Genomic DNA, 19,964 nt, shown 5'->3' with positions numbered 1-19,964 from the left:
GCATGCCCCTTCTATGCATCTTGGATGAGGTCCTCCTAGCTTTGGAAAGTAGTGCTAGCGGCAAAGTTCCCGGGCCGATGGGGTTACAGTTGATGCTTATAGAGCTATGGGCGAGCTATGGGGCCCCATTTCAACTTGAGTATTCAATACGGCGGCTGAGGGCATACCTTCCAGCTGGGCTGATTCCACCATTGTGCCCACTTTCAAGAAGGGGGATAGGTCGGACCCAAAGTGCTACAGCCCCATCTCCCTTCTAGACTCCTATGCGAAATTGCTGGGTAGGGTTCTTCTGCAGAGATTGGAGCAGTGGTCCTCCGATAATTCCATTCTTTCTGAAGTTCAGTATGGGTTCAGGAGGGGTCTGGGGACAGTGGAGCAGTGTGTAAATCTAGACCTGCTCATTGGGAAATACTAAGTCAGGTTTCCTTTACTTTTACTCTGCTGACCTCAGCACTGCTTTTGACCTGGTGGACCGTTTGATTCTGTGGCACACATTTCTTTCACTGGAGGCCGCAGCGAACAGTTTTTTCCTTTCCCGGTTGTATGAGAAGCTATCTGCCATGGGTCAATATGGCCCAGACTGGTAATAATCTTCATTGTTCATAGTTAAGAGGGGAGTTAGACAGGGAGGAGTTCTGGCCCCATTCTTATTCTCCCTTTTTAGGTCTCGCCTATGCAGCGCATGCGCTGCTTAGGAGGAGACCTCTTGAAATCGATTAGGTTTTTCTGCCAAAAACATGCATGCGTTGCATTGCTTTCAATGCCAAAGCGTGCACTTTTGGCGATTTCCTTGCGAGAACGAGCTTTCAAACCATCTGTTTGTAATTAACTTTCAAACAGATGGTGCTCCGGCTCGTTCACGCAAGGGAAACACTGTGTGCGGCTTTCCTCATTCAGAACTAGGGATGTGCTGCCACCTTGTGGCCTTTAACAGCAACATGCCAAAACCACAAGCATTAAATAAAGAGTTTTATTTTACCCGGGTCACGTACATCAAAAGAACGGCAATGGCTGTTATTATACCTCAGCAGTGGAGAATTCTCTTATTCTCTTCCCCTTTCTATGCTCCGCTTACGCCCGGTCTACTACTATACCCCGCCATCTGCCTTTCTACAATGGACCCTCGCATCAGAAACAGAGTAACTGGAGCAAAAACTTTCACCCACCTGCCACACTCTCGGGTTTCTGGCCTGATGGACACTGATGGCTACGGGTGGTCTGCTTCTATAACATTTTGCTGTGGATTTTAGCTTCTTCCGCTGCCCACCGATGTATGTGGGTGGCTAACATCTGAAACTCGGTGGTCCCAGCTGACTTAAGTAAGTTCTTCATTGCGCCCCCGCCGCTGCTTCACTGACCCGCCGAATCTGGTTGGCTTCAGGACCGGCTGGTTCTTAGCCTGGCACCGGTCCACCATGCTGACTAAGTCTAGGTAGAGCGAAGATTGCTTCAGTGCATGTTGCCAATCGCCGATGGATTTGGGAGGCAATCAGATATTTTGCGGTCACTGCAGATGTGAGTTAGTGACACTTGGCTCCCCTGCTACTGCTCCAATGACCGGCCCAGCCTCTCTTGATGTGACACCTTCCCTCTCTGACATGGACACTGCTGCGGTGCAGTGCAGCGCAGGGCCTGGTTTGTTTCTAGACTGGCTGACTCATAGCCTGGCACCATTCCATTGCGTGAACTAAGTTTAGTCTGAGCTGAGTCTGTGTCAGTGCATGTTGGAGGACTAGGTGCATCACGAAAGGCTGTCAACATTGTTGCAGGGTTGTAGAGGGATAGCTTCTGGTCTCGCTGGTCTCATAGCACCGTACTTGGGCGGGCCCATGCCTTCCAGTCAAGATTTTTATGGATGCTATTTCACAGTCCCATCTAATTCGGGGAGCCTCTTCGCTAAGATGGTGGTCTCTTCTGAATGGAATCTCAAAACAAGCACTGGCATAGCCAATAGGTCTCGCCTTTGGGACCTTAAAAGTATTTAATTCTGCAGCACAATATCCTTGGTGCAACATGAACTGTTGCATGGCTAAACACTTATAATGTCCCAAAGGTGAGACCTATTGGCTATGCCAATGCTTGTTATACATGGTATTGATTGTGCCCTACGGACCCCACAGGTCAATGTGCATGTAGTTGATGGACATCTAGTCCCTGTGCTTTTGCATGCTGATGTGGTTCTAATGACTAGGACCGCCGTTGTTCTGCAAAGACTTATGGACACCTTTGCAGAATTTATGGGACAACTGGCCACGCGTAGGTCCCGCACTGGGAACAGCGAGGATTCAAATTGGTTTCTCAAGACTTAAGCAAGTCCACCGGCTTGTCCCAGTTGGGGCATTACTTCCCCATCCTTCTGGTGCACCTATCTCCGAAAGGTATAACTGTACCTCACGTTTGATTTATTTATTATTTTTTTCAAACACCAGGACAACTATATTATCCTGATATAAGGGGACGGGACTCTTACCTCTGTCTGATATCAAGTCAAGTCAAGTCAAAAACAAAGTTTATTTAGACCATTGATCTATACACCACAGTTCATCATATAAAATTTACATCTTACAAATTCATATTCTTAACAGTTAAAAAAAAGTCATATTATCCTAAAAATTACATTTATCACACTTTAAAATCAGAAGTTCATTTGGATTATGGAGCTACTGGGTACCTTTAAGCCTCCAATCTTTCAGGGAACGCTCCTTAACATCATATTTTAAAAATATCGGTCGCAGAAACTGTTTACGTAAATTTAAAAATATATAACAATCCAATAAAATGTGCTAAATATTACATTTCTTTTCTAATTTACAAACACATTTGCCATCCGAATGCGTTAAGGCGGCTTTTATTGCGCTATTTGCAAATATCGGGTTAATACCTATTCTTAGCTTAAAAACTTCTATTCTTAGCCAACGGTTCGGTAACAAATCTATAGAAGGAAAGCTTACATCTTTCTCCCAGCCTGAGCACATACATTTTACAGTCTTTCTTTTTCAAATACTCTTGGTTAGTTACCCTTGAAGTGTATTTACCCTGCGCTTTAAGTACACTCTTTATTACATTAATTTGGAGTGTCCTAGGGTCAATGTTCACATTTAGGTGGTCGCAGATGGCCAGGAGTTTTTTTCTCGTTTCCTTGGCCCATTTTAACTCACTGGTCTGAATTTCTTTCATGCACCATTGCGACACCTTTGTAACTTCCCCCTGCCCCAACCGATTCCAAAATCTGAGGAAGTTCTGCTGCACGTGCACATTCCATGTGGTTAGGCCTAATTCTAGTCTGACTGCCTGGATCATTACCGACCCAGGTAGAGACAGTAGGGGTTTTAAACATTTCCCCTCCTCTTTGTCCCAGGAGCTTTTACCATCAATGCAGAGTACTTCCGCCCCATATTGGAATTGCGGGGGGATCATGGCCTTAAAGGCTGTCAATAGAGGTTTGTGGGACATATCCCCATAACTATGGTTAAATCTTTTCAGTCCACATACCGCTAGGTGAGCTTACAATTTCTGTGCTTCCAAATGCGTGCCCCACTGCAGTGTTCTTGTAAACCATATTCCGAGGTATTTGTATTCGCTTACAGTGTCCAGTTTAGTTTGGCCCAAGTGCCAACTAAACTTCGTCCTCTTCTTCCCAAAACACAAAATGTTTGTTTTGTCCATATTTACTGTAAGTCGTTTAGCGGTGCAATAATCATTGAATACACTTAGCTTCCTCTGAAGCCCCACCTCAGTTTGATCCATTATTACCAGGTCATCGGCATACATCAGACGTGACAGGTGCCTACCATTTATTTTTGGGCTTGCACCTCTGGCTGTGCCCAAGAGAAGCGGCAAGTCTGCTTAAAATATGGCAAAAAGCAGCGGGGCCAGGACGCAGCCTTGCCTCAACCCGTTATTTATCCCTATTTCCGTTGTAAGGCCGCCAGAGGTGTCTTTGATCACCTGTGCCCCATTTTGGCAATGCAGTTCCTGGATTACCCACAGGAGATCAGTGGGGACCTCGTACCTTCTCAATGTCTCCCACAAACAGTCCCTGTCCACCAAATCAAAAGCTGCGTGAAAGTCCACGAAGCAACAAAACAGTTTGCCCTGCAGCTCCATGGACTTCCTTGCTACAGCCCATAGTGCGAAGCAGTGATCAATAGTGGAATGTCCTTCCTTAAAACCTCCCTGCTCTATTGGAACTATTGACTGCCGCTCCGCCCACTCTTTTAAGTTGCCAAGGATTATCTTTGAGAAGACCTTTTCCCCAATGTCCAATAAGTTATTCAGCCTATAATTCTTGGGGTCCTTTTTTCCCCTTTTTTATACAAGGGTCTAATTATGGCCCCTCTCCAGGATTTGGGGAAGTGGCCTGAATCCAGAATTGCAACAAACATATGGGATAAAAATCCTGCCCACCAATCTATCTGATTTTTAATTAAGACGGCGGGAAGATTATCGGGACCTGCTGCATGTGATAAATTCAACTTCTTGTTTCTTTTACTTTCTCTACAGAGAAACCAGCTTTTAACCCACCTATATCCCCCGTCCAAGTTGGTCTATTCATCTCGATGTCCGCGGTCCTATTTGCTTTATATAGGTCACTTAAATAGCTTACCCATGCCGCCTCTTCCACAACACAACTCAGCACCCGGCACCCTTCCTGCGGCTTCCTGTATCAACCTCCAGAAACCTTTTATATTTTTATTTTCAATTGGCTCTAGAAGAGTTCTCCAACATTCTTCTTTATAGATCCTTTTCTGCTTCCTTACTAGAGATTTATATTCTTTCTTCAAATTGAGTAGGAGCTCTACATTCCCAGGGTCATAGCTTTTCCTCAACCGTCTCTCCAGTTTTCGAATCACACTTTTTTTACTCTTACATTCTTGATTAAACCACCTGGACTTTCCTTTGCTGGGCTGTGTTTTTACCTTTGCCTGTTCATTATCTTTTAGGTACACTCTAAGACACTGCACCGCTTGTTCTATTTTATCCTCATAACACTCTACTTGCTGACCTTCGATCCTGTCCTTCAATAAATTTTGTTGAAAACATGCCAGTTTCTCAACATACTTATCCGTCAGTTTTGTAGTCAAACGCTTGGGATATTCCACATTTTGGGGGATCACCCTTTCGCAATTGCTTAAAGCCCCCCCTTCAATTTCACAGTACAAGGCATTATGATCGCTATCCCTGCGTTTGATTACTTGGAACTTTTTTACCAGTACATAGTTCCAAGCCTGGATAAAGATATAGTCTATAGGACAGTGTTGATTTTCTACTCTAAAGGTCTGCGAGGCTGGGCGATCGGGATCCATCCTGCCATTTAAACATACTAAACATACTAAACCTTTAGAGCCCAAGAACTTCCCAAGGGCTTCATCCTGACTGGAGGTTAAACACATTGGAAAATCTGCTGACCCTATATTATAGGCACTCAGCATATCTTTAAACCAACAGTCTATCCTTCCAAAATTGAATTTATGGTTAAAGTCTCCCATTATCACCAAAGTGTCCTTCCCATACTTTTCTATTAGGTCAGTTATATCTTTCTTGAAAATACCTAATTCTATATCATATTTTTGCGACCCCCATTGAATATATACATTAATAATAATCAAATGGGCGTCCTTCCCTTCAATGCCCGGATGACAAACCTTGCAAACCAATAGCCATTTACATAAAGAGTTAATTAGTTTGGTCTCTTTCACAAGCCTATGAGTAGATGAGGTTCTTAGGTCCTGAAGAATTGCCGAGATCCAGGTGGACTTTTTAAACAGGCAAGAAACATGTTGACCCTTTTGCACAACTCACTAGAAGTGACACAGGTCTAATACCCTCTCTCAGTTTGCGACTTTTTCAGTAGGTTTTTATGCATGAACAACAACAAATGCCACTGGTCTTTAAGTGGGCATGGGCCTAAAGACAGTAAATTCAGTGATTACCCAGGATGTGTTTGCAAAGAAAAGAAATGAAATGAAATGAATCCCCACCCAATGGCAGAGCTTCATCATCTGGGATTACTGGAAAGATGGTCCACATTTTGGGCCACACACCTGATGGGATTGTGTGTTGCTCCAATCCAAAGGAACCACCAGTGATGGATCATACCATAGAATATGTGTGTTTCTGTGGTGTGGGATAGAACTTGCAGTGTTGAAAGATTGTGTAGGAGTGATCAAAAAGTGCAATATAAAATTGACTACCATGACATAAGGAAAAGATTATTAGGGAGAAATCATGGTGTCAAAGTCTAAAAACAGAGTGTTGGACAGTTTGAAATAATAACTGTCATCTAGAAGTTGTAAACGGTCAACATGTTTCAGCCCTCGTAGGAAATAATGATCTACCTGGCTTTCATCAGGACCAGGACCACACTACTGCAACTAGAAATATGTGCGAAAAATTGTTTTTACACAGAATTTAGATCATGATACTATACATCCTACCATGCGTAGAATTTTCAATGTGTAGAATGTGCGTTCAAGAAAGGGAATTCTTTCCCAAATTGTCTTGGGAGTATGCCTCACCTCACCTGACCACTGCTCAGGGATGGAGGCCCCGCTCTGTCCATCGGTACCCCTTGACTAGTCCTGAGCCGAGGGGGAACTAGTCCTGAACCTCCCCAGAAGTGTAGGACATAGGGCATTCCTATTGTGAAAGTTAATCCATTTTTTTATTTGGGCATTCTTTTATCCAAATATGCTTCATGGTCCCAAAACATACATATTGCTTGATCTAAAATGCGTTTAGTGGTTGAGGTAGTTTTCAGGTTCCCCGTAAACTTGTTAGCTGCCCCATTTGGGAAATGATTAATAACTATTAGGCTACAGCATTGTCAGCTGCCATGTATGGTGGGGTCTGGGGGTCATTCGTTCTGCGGTCCTCTTTAAGTTGAGGAGAATGCATTTCTTATGCATCTCTTGTGTATCCCCCGACTCAACACCATTTTCAATTGTCCGTAAGGAAGTGGGGCAAATTCACCTTGGAGGACTTGCATTCGCTCAAGTCTATTTTCCTTTTGCATTCAATTTAGGCCAAAACTGAAACAGCCTTCCCAAAAGTCATAATTTTGGATTGGTTAGGGTTAGACCATGCCTTTAATATCCTGTGGCTTTCCTATCTGAACGATATTTCAAAATCATTGTTTAGCTCCCCTGTGCTTCAACACACTTCTAGAATCCTTGTGTTTCATAAGACTGTGGTCAAGTCTTTTTTAAGGCGCTAGGTTTGAAATAAGAGCCCTTGTCTAGGCCAAGAAACCTATTGTTACATACTTGTTGAGTGCCTTCCCGGTGGGCTTTCAAAAGTACCTATCCCTGGTGACAAATACCCAATATCCCTTCGTTTTAACGAGGTTATGGCTGGGTATAGCACACCATCTTGTTGTCATCCCGATAATGAACCAGTGGTACAAGGACATGGTACCGTGCCTTTGTGTGACAGCATTTCGAAACAGAGCACTCATCACTAGATTATTCTGCTGTTTTATGATGAAGGAAATATATTCTGAAACCGATCTTTACTGCGCATAAAATCAGGGTTTACAATGTCGCCCTGCGTTTCTTGTGTGCCTTGGAGGTCTCTATTTTATGTTTTAGTGTTGCCTCTTACATTTGAGGAGCGATTCGAATCAGAAAAAGTATTTTTATTTAATTGTAGTACTTGCATTGTACACTTTCTAAACACTGTATGAGTGCTTAATTGTTTTTAATGTAATTGATGTACTGTATTTTGTACTTTCTGCTCTTTTATGGCCAAATGGGAGTGTGCCAAATAAAGCTTTTGAATAAGGCACGTTGCAAAGTTAAATAACAAATATTTATTAAACTGTAAAATACATACTTACAAAATTACCATTTCTCCGCTAAGCGTCAAATATTTTAAATGCTAGAATTATTAGTTAAGTCCTTGAAACATTGTCCAATGTGAGTACTCCTGCAAGCTTCTCAGCCCAGTCGTGTAAAAGCAGTAGTAAAGCAACCTTATTAAAGTCTCTACCAATTCTAGAAATGTATCAGCTCCTGTTTCCGCGAATCTGTTGTAGATGTAGTCGCAGTATCAGATTTCTAATTTCTTCTCGTTTACTTCTCACAACATGTCGAGGAAACCAATGTTCCAAGTGCAAAGGAGGCTCAAAGGAAGGGATAGGACTCTGAATAAAAGACAGAAAACATTATTAAATATGATGAAAGGATTGAGAAAAAGTACATTTTCCAAATGTAATTATCTCTTTTGAGTAACGCTGCCGTATAGTATAGAATAACAGCAACCCCCAAAGTTTAAATGCGGCCAAAGGCACATTCAAGATCCTTCTCCGTGTGTTACAACCCATTTCCTTTGTAAACCTTCAAACCTTCCTTGAGTCTCTCGTCTCACGTTCCTAACAGTATGATTTCTCAACTCAGCATAAAGTTATCAATTCCTAGTCCCGCTTGCTCCAGGCTACCGGGTGTGTTCCCCTATGGCAGGGAGGGAGAGCAATGTTAGATGATGACCGTCGTGTTACGCCTGGTCCACAGATTTTCAACATCTTAAACCTGTGGGAAGTTCGCTATCTACTGGCGAGATGAGGAAAAATTATTCATAGCTGTTTAGTTAGGTCTTTCTCCTGCAAACGCTTTAGCGGAGCGCCTAGGTCACACACCAATACAATACAGCTCTGTGGGGGAGCTCATATCATCACACAAACCATATAATTTTATAGCACTTACTGCCCATGACGACGAGTTACACGACAAACGCGTTTACATACGTACCTAAGGGGCTTTGGGGTGGCCCCTTTCAGGAGCTTGTTGCAGTCGTTGAGATGATTTTAGGAAGTGGCTAACAGGGTGGTCCAATTGTTGGGCTCGCCTCAGCCGCGGGTAGTTTACGCATGAGAACACTTTTAGAGTAGTATGCAGATTAGATACCCTGATTTTGAAATTCACGTATTCTTTTCATGGAGGCCACACCCTTCGCGCTCTCTCGCGTTGCTTTTCCCACATCACTGCTGCCACCTCTAATGGGGCAGGGCTAAAAAAACGGTTTATATCTTACAAGTTTCCCTTTCCTTTAGAGAGCGCCACTCTCGTTTCTCCATTCCCTGTAATGCGGAGAGCCACCCTGGAAACTGCGGACGTCTAACTAGAACAACACATGCTAACATCGAAGCAAGGATGACAACACAGAAAATCCGAACCGGATTTATTTTGTTGCCAAAAGAGCTAAGTGACGCCTGTGGTTGACGTGGGAACCAAAACAGAGAAAGAAATGCCCCGGTTACTTACCGGTAATCTTCATTACTCCGAGTATAGTCTTCCTCGCCACATGACTAACAAAGTGAGCTTCAGCTCCACACCAGAACCCTCCAAAGCAAAAAGTCAGCCTCCCATGCCTCCCATCCCGTCCCAATATGGCCGACCCACTACACCCTTGACCGCTATAAGAAGCGGGCCGGCCCAACCCATTAGCCTGAAACCACCAAGCACAAACATGAAGCCGATAGCCAGACAGGGAGGGAGGGATGGGAACTCATGTGGCGAGGAAGACTATACTCGGAGTAATGAAGATTACCGGTAAGTAACCGGGGCATTACCTCCTCGTTAGTCTTCCTCGCCACATGACTAACAAAGTGAGCACATACCAAAGCCAAGAGGCTTCATGGAAACTCACAAGAAACCAACGGACCAGAATGGGAAGCCCACAAAGACGGAAAACCCAACACACCAGACGAGTGGAAAGACCACCCAAGAGAGAGGCAACCACGAGCAGGAAGAACCAGCCCGGGACAGAAAGACACCGGAAAGGCCGAAAACCCTGACCCCCGAGACACGCAGTGCGGCCAGAAAAATCCGTCCCAACCAAAGGTTGAAGGAGGACAGAGAAGGCACGGAACCAGACGACAAGGAGCCAAAAGCAACAGCAAACAGGCCCCAGAACAGAAAGCAGCGAGCCGGTCCAAACACACCAAGACTGCCCAATGGACAGCCAAAAGCGAGAGGGGAGCAAAAGCCCAGACAGTGGAAACAGAGGGCATCCCCACCACAGCGACCCAACAAAAAGCCACAGCAGAAAAGAGACGCAGTACGCCCGAAACACAGCAACACCGCACAGTGGACTACCAACTGCGAGAGAGCCGAAACCAACAGAGGAACGGGGCAGCGGAACCAGATGCACCAGGAATCCAGCACACCAACCGAACAACCAAAACCACGAAGGCCACCAGATCCCCACCCGAAAGGAAATTAACAGGCGGGACACGGACTTCAGCCGCACAAAGGACCCCCCGGAAGGGAGCACCACACCAAGGAGAGAACCCAGGCAAGCCCAAGGCAAAAAGACCCAGGAAGGCGCAGGAAATAACTTAGAAGAGACCCGGTCACCAAGGAAACCCAACCGGCCAACAGCGAAAAAGGGGAAAGCCCACAAGGCCACCCACGGAGCCCGAAGAGCGGAAGGGACCAGGCCCTAGGCCAAGCCACCATAAAGGAAGCAAATGTACACCATGCAGAAAAAAGCACCCAGAGCCCGGCAGGGAGGGGAACGCAGCACAGAGGAGCGAGACAGTCCCGCACAGGGACCAAGCAAACCGTCCCAGAAATGCTCCGCAAGAAGGAAGCGAGCACCCAGGCGGCCACACAGCCAGTCACCAACCAGGCCCAGCCCAGCCGAACAATGATGAACCAAAAGGAACAGGAGTGCAGAGGGAGGAAAAGCCACAGGCAGAAACACACCCGAGGTGGGAAGGATAGAAGAGCTGGGTGAAACAAGCCCGAGCAACCTCAACAACCCCAGGGAGCAACCCCGAGCCAACAGGCCCCAGCACCCGAAAACCAGGGACAAAGGGGAAGAGGAAGCAAAATCCACACAGGAAACGCAGGGCCCCGCCCGGAGAAGGACAACCGGGAATACCCAGCAGCCCCGGAAATTGAAGGCACAGTATGAACACATACCACCATGGGACAAAACGAAACCCGGGGCAGGAGACAAACCCAACTCTCGTGCAAGAATGTGCCCCCCGAAGCACAATATCGACCAATGAGCCAGAGCACCATGGTCCAACACTCACAGCAGCACAAACCAAGGGAGAAGCACCCAGGTGAGCACCACCAACTGGCCAAATGACCCATCCAGGCCAGACAAGCCCAGACCCCGTAAGCCAAAGGGACCAGAGGAAAGCGCCAAGCCGGGAGGCAGGAGGAAACGGCAGAAAGAGCCCCCACCGGGGACGCAAACCGGAACAAGGGGCCCAGTCAAGAACAGCACAATTGTGCTGAAAAAACAAAGGGGAAAGGAGAAGACAACAGCACCCGGCAAACCCAGGTGGACCCCCATACAGGAATAAAACAGGCCCGACCCAGCGCAACTACTGAGACAGACAAGAACAGAAGATCCCATGGAGGCTGTAGGCCCAGCAACCCCTCAGCGAATGAGGCAGGGGAAAAACAACCCACAAAAACCACCAGAAGCCCGCGCAGGGCAGGGGCAAAGTCCAGAAAAACCAAGGAGTGGCCAACAGTAGCTAGATGGGAAACCCGTCATCAGGCGCACCAACTGACCCCGCACAGACCAGAAATGCAAGCACGCCCCACAGGACGCCAAAGGCCAACAAACCCAGGAAGGGGACACCAGAACAGACAGACCACCCCGGGGCAAGAGAAGGGACCCCCCACAGGAACCGGCGGAGCAGGGAACGAACCGGAACTCAGGAACGCCCAGAGCCCTGAGACTGACAGCACAGGGAGGACCCACAAGGGACAGAACCGGGGAAGCGAAGCCAACTGCACCTGGACATCTCCGGGAGAACGCCAATCCAGGCACGAACTAGGCCGACCCAGCATCAACATCTGAGATCAGACGAGATCAGGTGATAGAAGGATGGTAGTGCCGCAGGACCCCCAAAAAACACACCATGGAAGGCCCCTACCAAGGCAGACAACCCAAAACCGAACAGCTGGGGGGAGGTACGAAACCAGCCAAAGGGGGACAGGCACCAGGATGGGGGCCACCAGAAACCTGAAAACCAGAACAGGATGGTGAAAACACCAATATCCAACCGGAAAAAATGGAAATGGACGAACAGGACCCGCCGGAGAACTGCCAGGGAGAGAGCCAAAAAGCAACCCAGCAAGAAACAGGCCAAAACGCACACCCCAGTAGAGGAGCGTGACGAACCCTAGGCCCACCAAGTAGCCACCACCCAAAGGTAGAAGATCAACCAACGAGCTGCAGCACTCCCGACACGAGCAGGGGAGCCCAAAACCCCACAATCAGATCGGCCCGGCAGTGGGAAGAGGCCACCCAGGATGGTAGGAGAGGCCACAGAAGCCCAGCCCCCAGGAAGGGAGGTGGAGAGTAGGTGGGAATAGGATGGACAGACCAATGGCCCAAAGCCCGGAAGGGAAGAAGGAGTAGGGACTAATACTGCAAACACCACAAAGCTATGGCCCAGTGACACACTGCCAAATGCCGCCCGGGAGAGGAGAACAGGGAACCCCAGCACCCCTGGACACTCAAAAGCAACAATGACTCCAGTCACCAAAAAGAACTCACAATAAGTGAGACTGCAGGCATCACAACATGTGCAGTTGTAAAGCACAGAAACACCTCAATGGGGCACCTTGGCACCCAATCAGAGCAATACAACAACACCCCACTCAATGGAACAAATTTGTCGACCTCAGATGGATGAAAGGCTGTGTGGACCAGACGGGACCCGAACCTGCGAGTATTAGGACAAACACAGGCACCTGCAGTGGACACAGCAGTCCACAGAGCCACCAGACTCGGTCAAACCAACGTGACAGTCAGACACCTAACCGCCAGTCCACACCGCCTCAAAACAGGGAAACAACACACACATAGCACAAACCTGTAGAAGGCAGCTAGACGAACAGAAACACAGCTAGAAGTGTGACGCAGCACTCGGGCGACCACCCTAGCCCAGCCTATGTTCGTACAGAGAGCAGAGAACAAGTCCGTGAACAACACAATGTAAACGGAAACCAACCCTAGAAGGAGGAAGAGACACCCCCGCCAGCCGTAGTGGACCCGGCCGACTGGCGCCACACAAGGGACACCACAACGAGCGAGCACGAGCCATCCGCACCTGTGAGACCGCAGCCGCGTGAAAAATCAGAGAAGACCGGCCGGCCCTTCGGAGGTTAGGACAAGAAACGCGGCGTACAGTGGCCCCCGTACCCCAGAAGACCCGTGTAAAATACCCGCAGGAGAGCACGGGAAACAGTGGGCAGAAGAAACTGCCGTCCTGGCGCAAAGCAGGTAAGCCCATTGAGCCTCGAAGGCGAGGCAGCCGCAGCGAGGCCCCAGTGAACCCCGTCACGCAAAACCCGGGGGACGGCAACTGGGAAATAAACAAAAGAAGGGGCGCAGACACAGGACGGAGAACGGACCGCCGGGACCCCACGCCCAATACCAATGCCAAAGTCTGCAGAAAGGGACGTGAGGCAGAGCCCCAGACCACCCCGCCTGCATCGGGAAAACCCGGAAGCGGGAAACAGGCAGCAAGAGCCCTGCCGAGGGGAAACCCATGGGCAAGGAGAGGTGGAGCCGCGCCCGGGCGATAACCATGGTAAAACGGGAAAATGACAATTCACAATCATTGAGGGAAGACAGGAATGCACATGTTTCACCGCGCGTGCTCCAAATGTCCATAAAGCACAACCCAATAAAGAGTAGAATGTACAAAAGTGAACCAGCAGCAGTGGAACACAAACCCACGCTCCTGGAGAGACCTGAGCCCAAATACAGAAATATATAACGGGCCGCCAGGCTCCCACACCCCCAACACAAATCCAAGCCGCCCCAGGATAGGGAGACAGACAGGGTGTGGCAGAGCGCCACCAACAGAAGGAGCGGCCCCTGGGGGGTGGGGGTGGGGGGGGGGGGGTACCCTGGACACAAGCGAAAGCCAAAACACTGTGCCCACACAGACAAGGGGAGAGAAAAAACAAGGCTGTCAGAAGAGAGCCCCAGAACTCCCCGTCCGTCCTCCTGTACACCCTGGGCTCGCTAAAGCAGAGCCTAACCGGCCCCAACCAGACATCGGGGGAAGGAAGGAGGAAGGTCCCAGAGTCCTAGGGCCCGCTAGAGCAGGGCCACCAACCAGGGACCCAGTTCCAGCTACAGCAGGAACAACTTACCTGAAAGAAGCACAGGCGAGAACTGCAGCGTAGAACCAAAAAAACAGGCTGATGGGTTGGGCCGGCCCGCCTCTTATAGAGGTCAAGGCTGTAGTGGGTCGGCCATATTGGGAAGGGATGGGAGGCATGGGAGGCTGACATTTTGCTTTGGAGGGTTCTGGTGTGGAGCTGAAGCTCACTTTGTTAGTCATGTGGGGAGGAAGTCTAACGAGGAGGTAATGGGTGTCAAGACCTCCCCTGTGCACACATGAGCTGCTTCGTCAGTCCTTGAGTTGTGCAAGAAACTGAAGACATTTCTTATTACCTAGAAAACAGACTCAGCCAGCCGAGTCTCGTCTTTTTGTTCTAGCGCTTGGATACCCTCCCGGCTGAGAAGCGTGCTCTACAAATATGCATAAAATAACAGAACATATCAGGTGTAGCACGAACATGCCAATCTGGCCTTCAGAAAAAAGGCAAGGTCCCTGTTTATTTCCCCAGCAGCTTAGCTTGTTCATGGTTGTGTTTATTTCCCTTGCAACTTAGCTTTTGCATGGTTGCTGATTTGTGAACTTCTGCTGAGAAGAGCAAGTACCTTTCAAAATGAAAAAGTACAGTAAGCGGGTACGCAACAAGACCTCCACATTTAAACCATTGATATGCAGTTAACCTGAATATATCTTTCTCTGTTTTTACTAGAGTAAGGGAAAGTTGACTAGTCCAGGTGGTTTTACAGACATATTCTCATCATACTGCACTGAATTGTCCTGCCCACGTGCGGGATGCGGGAGCAGTTTACAAAAATATAACATATGTGCAAAACGTTTTGATAGAAAAGTGTACTTAAATAGAGAAAAAACTAACTACCATTTCAGTCTATTTAAAAAGACTCAAATAGTCACATTTCATTATTTTTTCTTTTAAAAACACTCACTACATTCATAGAAAGTGACTTGAAACCGCTTTCACAAACCTTTTAAAAGAGAAAAGAAAGGAAATGAAGAGCAAGTTAGCCTACCAGCTGCCATAGTGATGAACGTGAAAGTCGGCACTGTGCCTTTAAGGGCCTCACACTTTCTCATGTATCCTCCATGCCCCAGAGGTGACAGGCCATTTATATTTACGGGAAGAAAAGAACACTGATTGGAAAACGGAAAACCCTGTACGATTTCCTGTCCGAGTGGATGAGAGGGTTTCTAATGACTTTAAAGCGGATTTCACTGGAAGGGAATTAGGATTACAGGTAATGTCAATAGTCATAAGTAGTGAATAGAGTAGCGAGCCCATCCCAGCAAAAAATGCAGGCTAAAAACACCGCATTCACCCTCACCCAAATACAGTCCTCTAAGAAGCTTAACTGACTTGTGCAGGGGCATACCAAAGGCCCGCAACCCCTGTGGAGTGAAGGATCCCCAAACCTTCCATGTCAGAGGGGGGCCCCAACAGCTCCAGCTGGCTGGCTGCAAATAAAATAAATATAAACTTAAAAGTGGTATGGAGGTGGGCGCGGCCAAGACGGCAAAGATGGTGGTCGAGGTCTGAGATGGCTCCTAACCTCCTCCTGAATCCATCATCATCCAGCCAGAACACCTGCTTGGGTATAGCTTTTCAGCATTTTCTGGGCTGCCCCCATGCAGCGGAGATGCTGTGGCGGCTCCCCGGTCACAGGACCTGTGGTAATGGAGTCGATCGGATTGGTGGTGTCGCACCTTTAACATGGCATCCACAGGCCACCGCGATTGACGGCTGCTAACGGAGGACCAGCGGGGGACCGGAGGGCCCAACAGATGTACCAGCGGGGCGAACTCGTAACCTCCATGCCTATGGCGGGCCCTGTTCTGGGTCAGATGGGGCCGTGGCAGTAGCCGACACATAGTGCTGAGCAGCGCGTGGCCCAGGGCCAATATCTGTGGGCAGCCGCACCTCTTAGAGGGCCAGGTCTGATCCTGGCCCTCTGAGTGGTAAATGCAGAGGTTGGTGCTGTCCATCCCCTTTCTCTTCCACTGCCCCTGCTGGGCTAGTGGTTGGCTCAAATCAAAGCCTTGAGTCACTGGACTCGGGGGTTTGCCTCGCCTCCCCTCCCCCAGGTGGATAGAGATAGCGAGGGGGTAACAGCGGCGGCTGATCCTTCCCCTCCTCTATGGCATATGCTGGTGGCAGTGCCCACGAGTGGCAAGTGGTTTACCCCGAAGGGGTGAAGAAGCAGTGGGTGGCTGGTGGCCCAAGATACTCACTGTTCAGGAGGTTGCAATTCCTCCTGGCCCTTGATTTTATTGAAGACCGGACCTCGATTCGACCGACTTGGCTTTCCCCCACCCAGACGGATTGTTCCCTGTCCCCAGGGACTGAGACCGAGGTACTCGGCACGCCCCCACCACTACTTGTGCCCAGACTGCTTGTGCTGCCTGCGGGTAAGTGGACCAGGGCACATTGGACAGCTTGCAAAGAAACCTTGAGACAAAGTGGGTCAACCCTCTCAAGTGCTGGCTGGAACGAGAGACTGGTGTTGGCATGCCTAAAGACCTTCCCCACTGGCATAGATCTGGCTGCTCGTGCTGCCTGATGGCAAGCGGGCCGGAAGACACCTGGACTTTAGCGGTTGGCCCTGGGCTGGGCTCAGGGTGGACAGCATGGGTAAGGACAAACCCCCCACCACCTGCGCAGGCCCAAACCAAAATATACCAGTACACAGTTGCAACTTTCAGCAGCAGGGACTCCTCTCAGCTGGTGTAGCAGCAGTCGCTTGAGCCCTCTAACCGTGCTGTTGCAGGGTTTCTGTACTCACACAGAACTGTGCACAGAGGAGTGGAACCTCGGCAAATTAGGGTGTCCCAAAACTTACCTTAGCAACCAACTCACCCCTTACCGAGCTAGCTACAGTGTCTCATTGGACATATCAAACTCCCAATGTTTAGACAAACCAGAACATGAACTTACAGTACCTCAGGGTACGTGGGACTCATGAACACTCTTTCGTTACATTATCATTACAAACCAGAACATGGAGTAAAGAAGACACATGTGCATTTGAAATGTTTATTTACTAATGCCGTCTTCTCAGGCGCAGTATCTTAGATAATACAAGTATACTTATTATCAGTATCAAAATTATCAGCATAGTTACTAAGACATAAAAAGCGAATGGTGACAGCATGTTAACATGCTGTAATGAATAAGAGTTAACAACACTTATATCTCACCCTCCCTAACACATATATTATATTATTAGCTAAGAAGGTCTCTTTGGGTTGTTTTAGGGCGGGCCCATACCTTAGTGTCCTAGCATGAAGGAATCACATCAGCATACACCAGCTCTCTCTGCATGTGCACCGCATCAAGTGTGTTAACAATTCTCGTGCAAAGCAATATCAATCCCGCCTCAAGCCCAAGTTGGCAAAGGCTGCACTTGTGTTATGACTATGAAGGCGTGGAGATCAGACCTCATAACAATTCCATATCGTGTTGCTCCTGAAACTTCAGCACTCTCCGTGCAGACATGGTTTATTAAACAAAACTGATATCAGAGCAATAACATATTATTCTCACATACACCACGGCAAACCACTAGGTTGAAAGCTAAGTCAACAATTAAGGGTCGTGTGCAGAAGTTGCAAGAAAGGAAAAATGGCGTTTAAATCTCAAATGTACCTATGCTAACTTAACACGATATAAGGATATATAGGAGCTATACAACACCCCCCCATGATCCGAGAACGGACTAAATAAGATAACAGAAGTGCCATCACATGAGAGCAGAATCCAATTATAAACGAGCATGAATAAAAATTCAATTATAAAAACTAATGCTAAAAAATAGCCCACAAGTATAATGTGGCTCAAGCCAATAGGCAAGCAAAAATAAAATGTCTTGACCAAAAGTCAATAAAATCAAGGAAATGCTATCAATCAGCATGTCAATTTGAGGCAGTGTCTATGATAAGACTGTATATGAAAAGTAAGCTGCAACAGCCTCCAGGAGGAAGTCACTGTCCTCATCCGAAAACAGTTCAGCCATCCAATTTAAAAGATGAAAGGAACATACGTGATTTTCCAGCACCGGATCCTCTATAACCATCAGAGGACAGCTCGGTGGGTTTTCAAGAAAACTTTGTTCCAAGAAATTTTGCGCTGCCGACAACACATCCCAGGGACCCATTAGTCCATGTGCCACCGCCAAGGCCATAATCCTTTCGTCAGAACAAACCAACTCGTGAGCAATGATAGGACTCATCAGTTGATCAAAATCGACGTCAGAAGATATTGGTCCGCAGAGACACAAATCAATGGCCCAAAGGAAATCACAGGTCAGGCAGCGAAATACAGGCTGGACACAGGTGAAATAGGAGAACCGAAAAGATAATTCAAACGCCGTGCTTAGAGTCGCCAACGGCAGTGTGCCATAATAATCAAGCATGCGGTTGCGAAACCGCGTCAGTAGCAGCTGTGCGTGGTCTTGCACAGGAAGGGCATCCATATTTAAAAAGGCAGAAAACCACCAATGCGCCAGCCGCTAATGCAAGTAAAAACGGGAACCCTCCAAATAAGGACGAAAAAATAGAATGGAAGAAGGCAGGGATGACTCCAAAAATCTTCTCAAAGGAAGTCACGAGACCACCGCTAACAACTTTAAAAAAATGTGCTAGGCCCGTTGTGGAGGATGCGTTAAAGATAGAACGGACCATGGCTCCGAAATGCAAAGGCAAATCAGTGTTTAAAAGAGCCTGAACCTCCGTACGGGTGTTAGCAATGTGAAGCACGAAAGTTTCACGGGCCGAGCTCAAGGCCACCTCTTTCTGGGACAATAGAGCTCTTATTCTAGCCATGCCGCTGAATTCTGCTCCCAAGGTCGGTATCTGTGGCCAAATGGAAGACTCCCTATGTTCACGTGTGGGAGGATAAAGAACATTTCTGCAGCAAATAACTCGCTCACTTACTGTTACTATGAAAGCTATACCTTTAATTAAACCACAACAGTTTTCATTATTGAGCATTAAATAACTACCATTCTCTAACAATTTAAACGTGGGGATGATAGCAGGAACTGGCGTGCCCTGTAAAACGCAAGCCATATTCGGTCGGTCCTTGTTACATGAACCGTGTAACTGTATGTGTCTGCACATTAAAGAATGATCTGGCGTCTCAGTACACTCATCCCCTGTTAGATAAACTTCTTGTTCATCCTTGAAACATCTGTATGTGTATGGGAGTGACCAGACCTCATGAAGAAAACCGCTACCTAAGGGTTCAAAACGACCTATTGGCACATATTTCATACAATTTGAAAACTTATATAAAGCAAAAGGCAGCGTTATTAAACCGTGGATAAGCCACGTAGCAGCAGTGGCTTCTGCCACAGAAAAAGGTAAAGATTCCAACCTTTCAATATGTAGCATAGAAAAGGAAGCATCACGCATTGAAAGCAAGCGTTGTTTGTCTGTCAAATTAAACGGTGCAAATAAAGAGGAAACGTTCATGTATCCCCAGGGAACTTTACCCATTTTCAGAGTCTGAAGTGTCCATGCAAACTGCATGATTGAACGTAATTGATTTTGACCATGGTATAATACAGACACTTCATCATGCACAATATCAACAACAGACGACACAATATTATCTAATGTGTAAATTCTAGAGGAAAGCACGTTAATGCTATTGTCAACAACTGCAAGCACTTTCTCAAGATTCGCCTGATCAATAGCCCTAAGGCGTGACGCAGCCTCAATCTGTGAGAGTTTCCAAATTTCATTGTAAACCCCATATAACCACCTTTTCGACCTGCCACTAGCCGGGCCTTTAATGAAATCATTCAAATCCACGTCTGCATTCAGTTTGGAAAGGTGATACTTAACT

General features: G+C 47.5%; 1 protein-coding gene across 2 annotated transcripts in view; it reads right to left on the bottom strand.

The window, feature by feature from the left end:
- Positions 1 to 7,795: 7,795 nt before the first annotated feature.
- SENP7 (SUMO specific peptidase 7) overlaps positions 7,796 to 19,964 on the bottom strand; it is a 1,147,653-nt gene continuing 1,135,484 nt past the window's right edge. For both annotated transcript variants that reach the window (XM_078657763.1, XM_078657764.1), the window contains exon 22: positions 7,796 to 8,143. In XM_078657763.1, coding sequence (XP_078513889.1) covers positions 8,006 to 8,143 — 138 coding nt within the window. In that variant the 3' untranslated portion in view covers positions 7,796 to 8,005. The remainder of the gene's footprint in view (positions 8,144 to 19,964) is intronic.

The sequence above is a fragment of the Lissotriton helveticus genome, chromosome 8 (assembly GCF_964261635.1).
Source record: "Lissotriton helveticus chromosome 8, aLisHel1.1, whole genome shotgun sequence".
Taxonomy (NCBI): domain Eukaryota; kingdom Metazoa; phylum Chordata; class Amphibia; order Caudata; family Salamandridae; genus Lissotriton; species Lissotriton helveticus.
The sequence above is the reverse complement of the archived record's forward strand: the minus strand, read 5'-3'. Positions and strand labels throughout refer to the sequence as shown.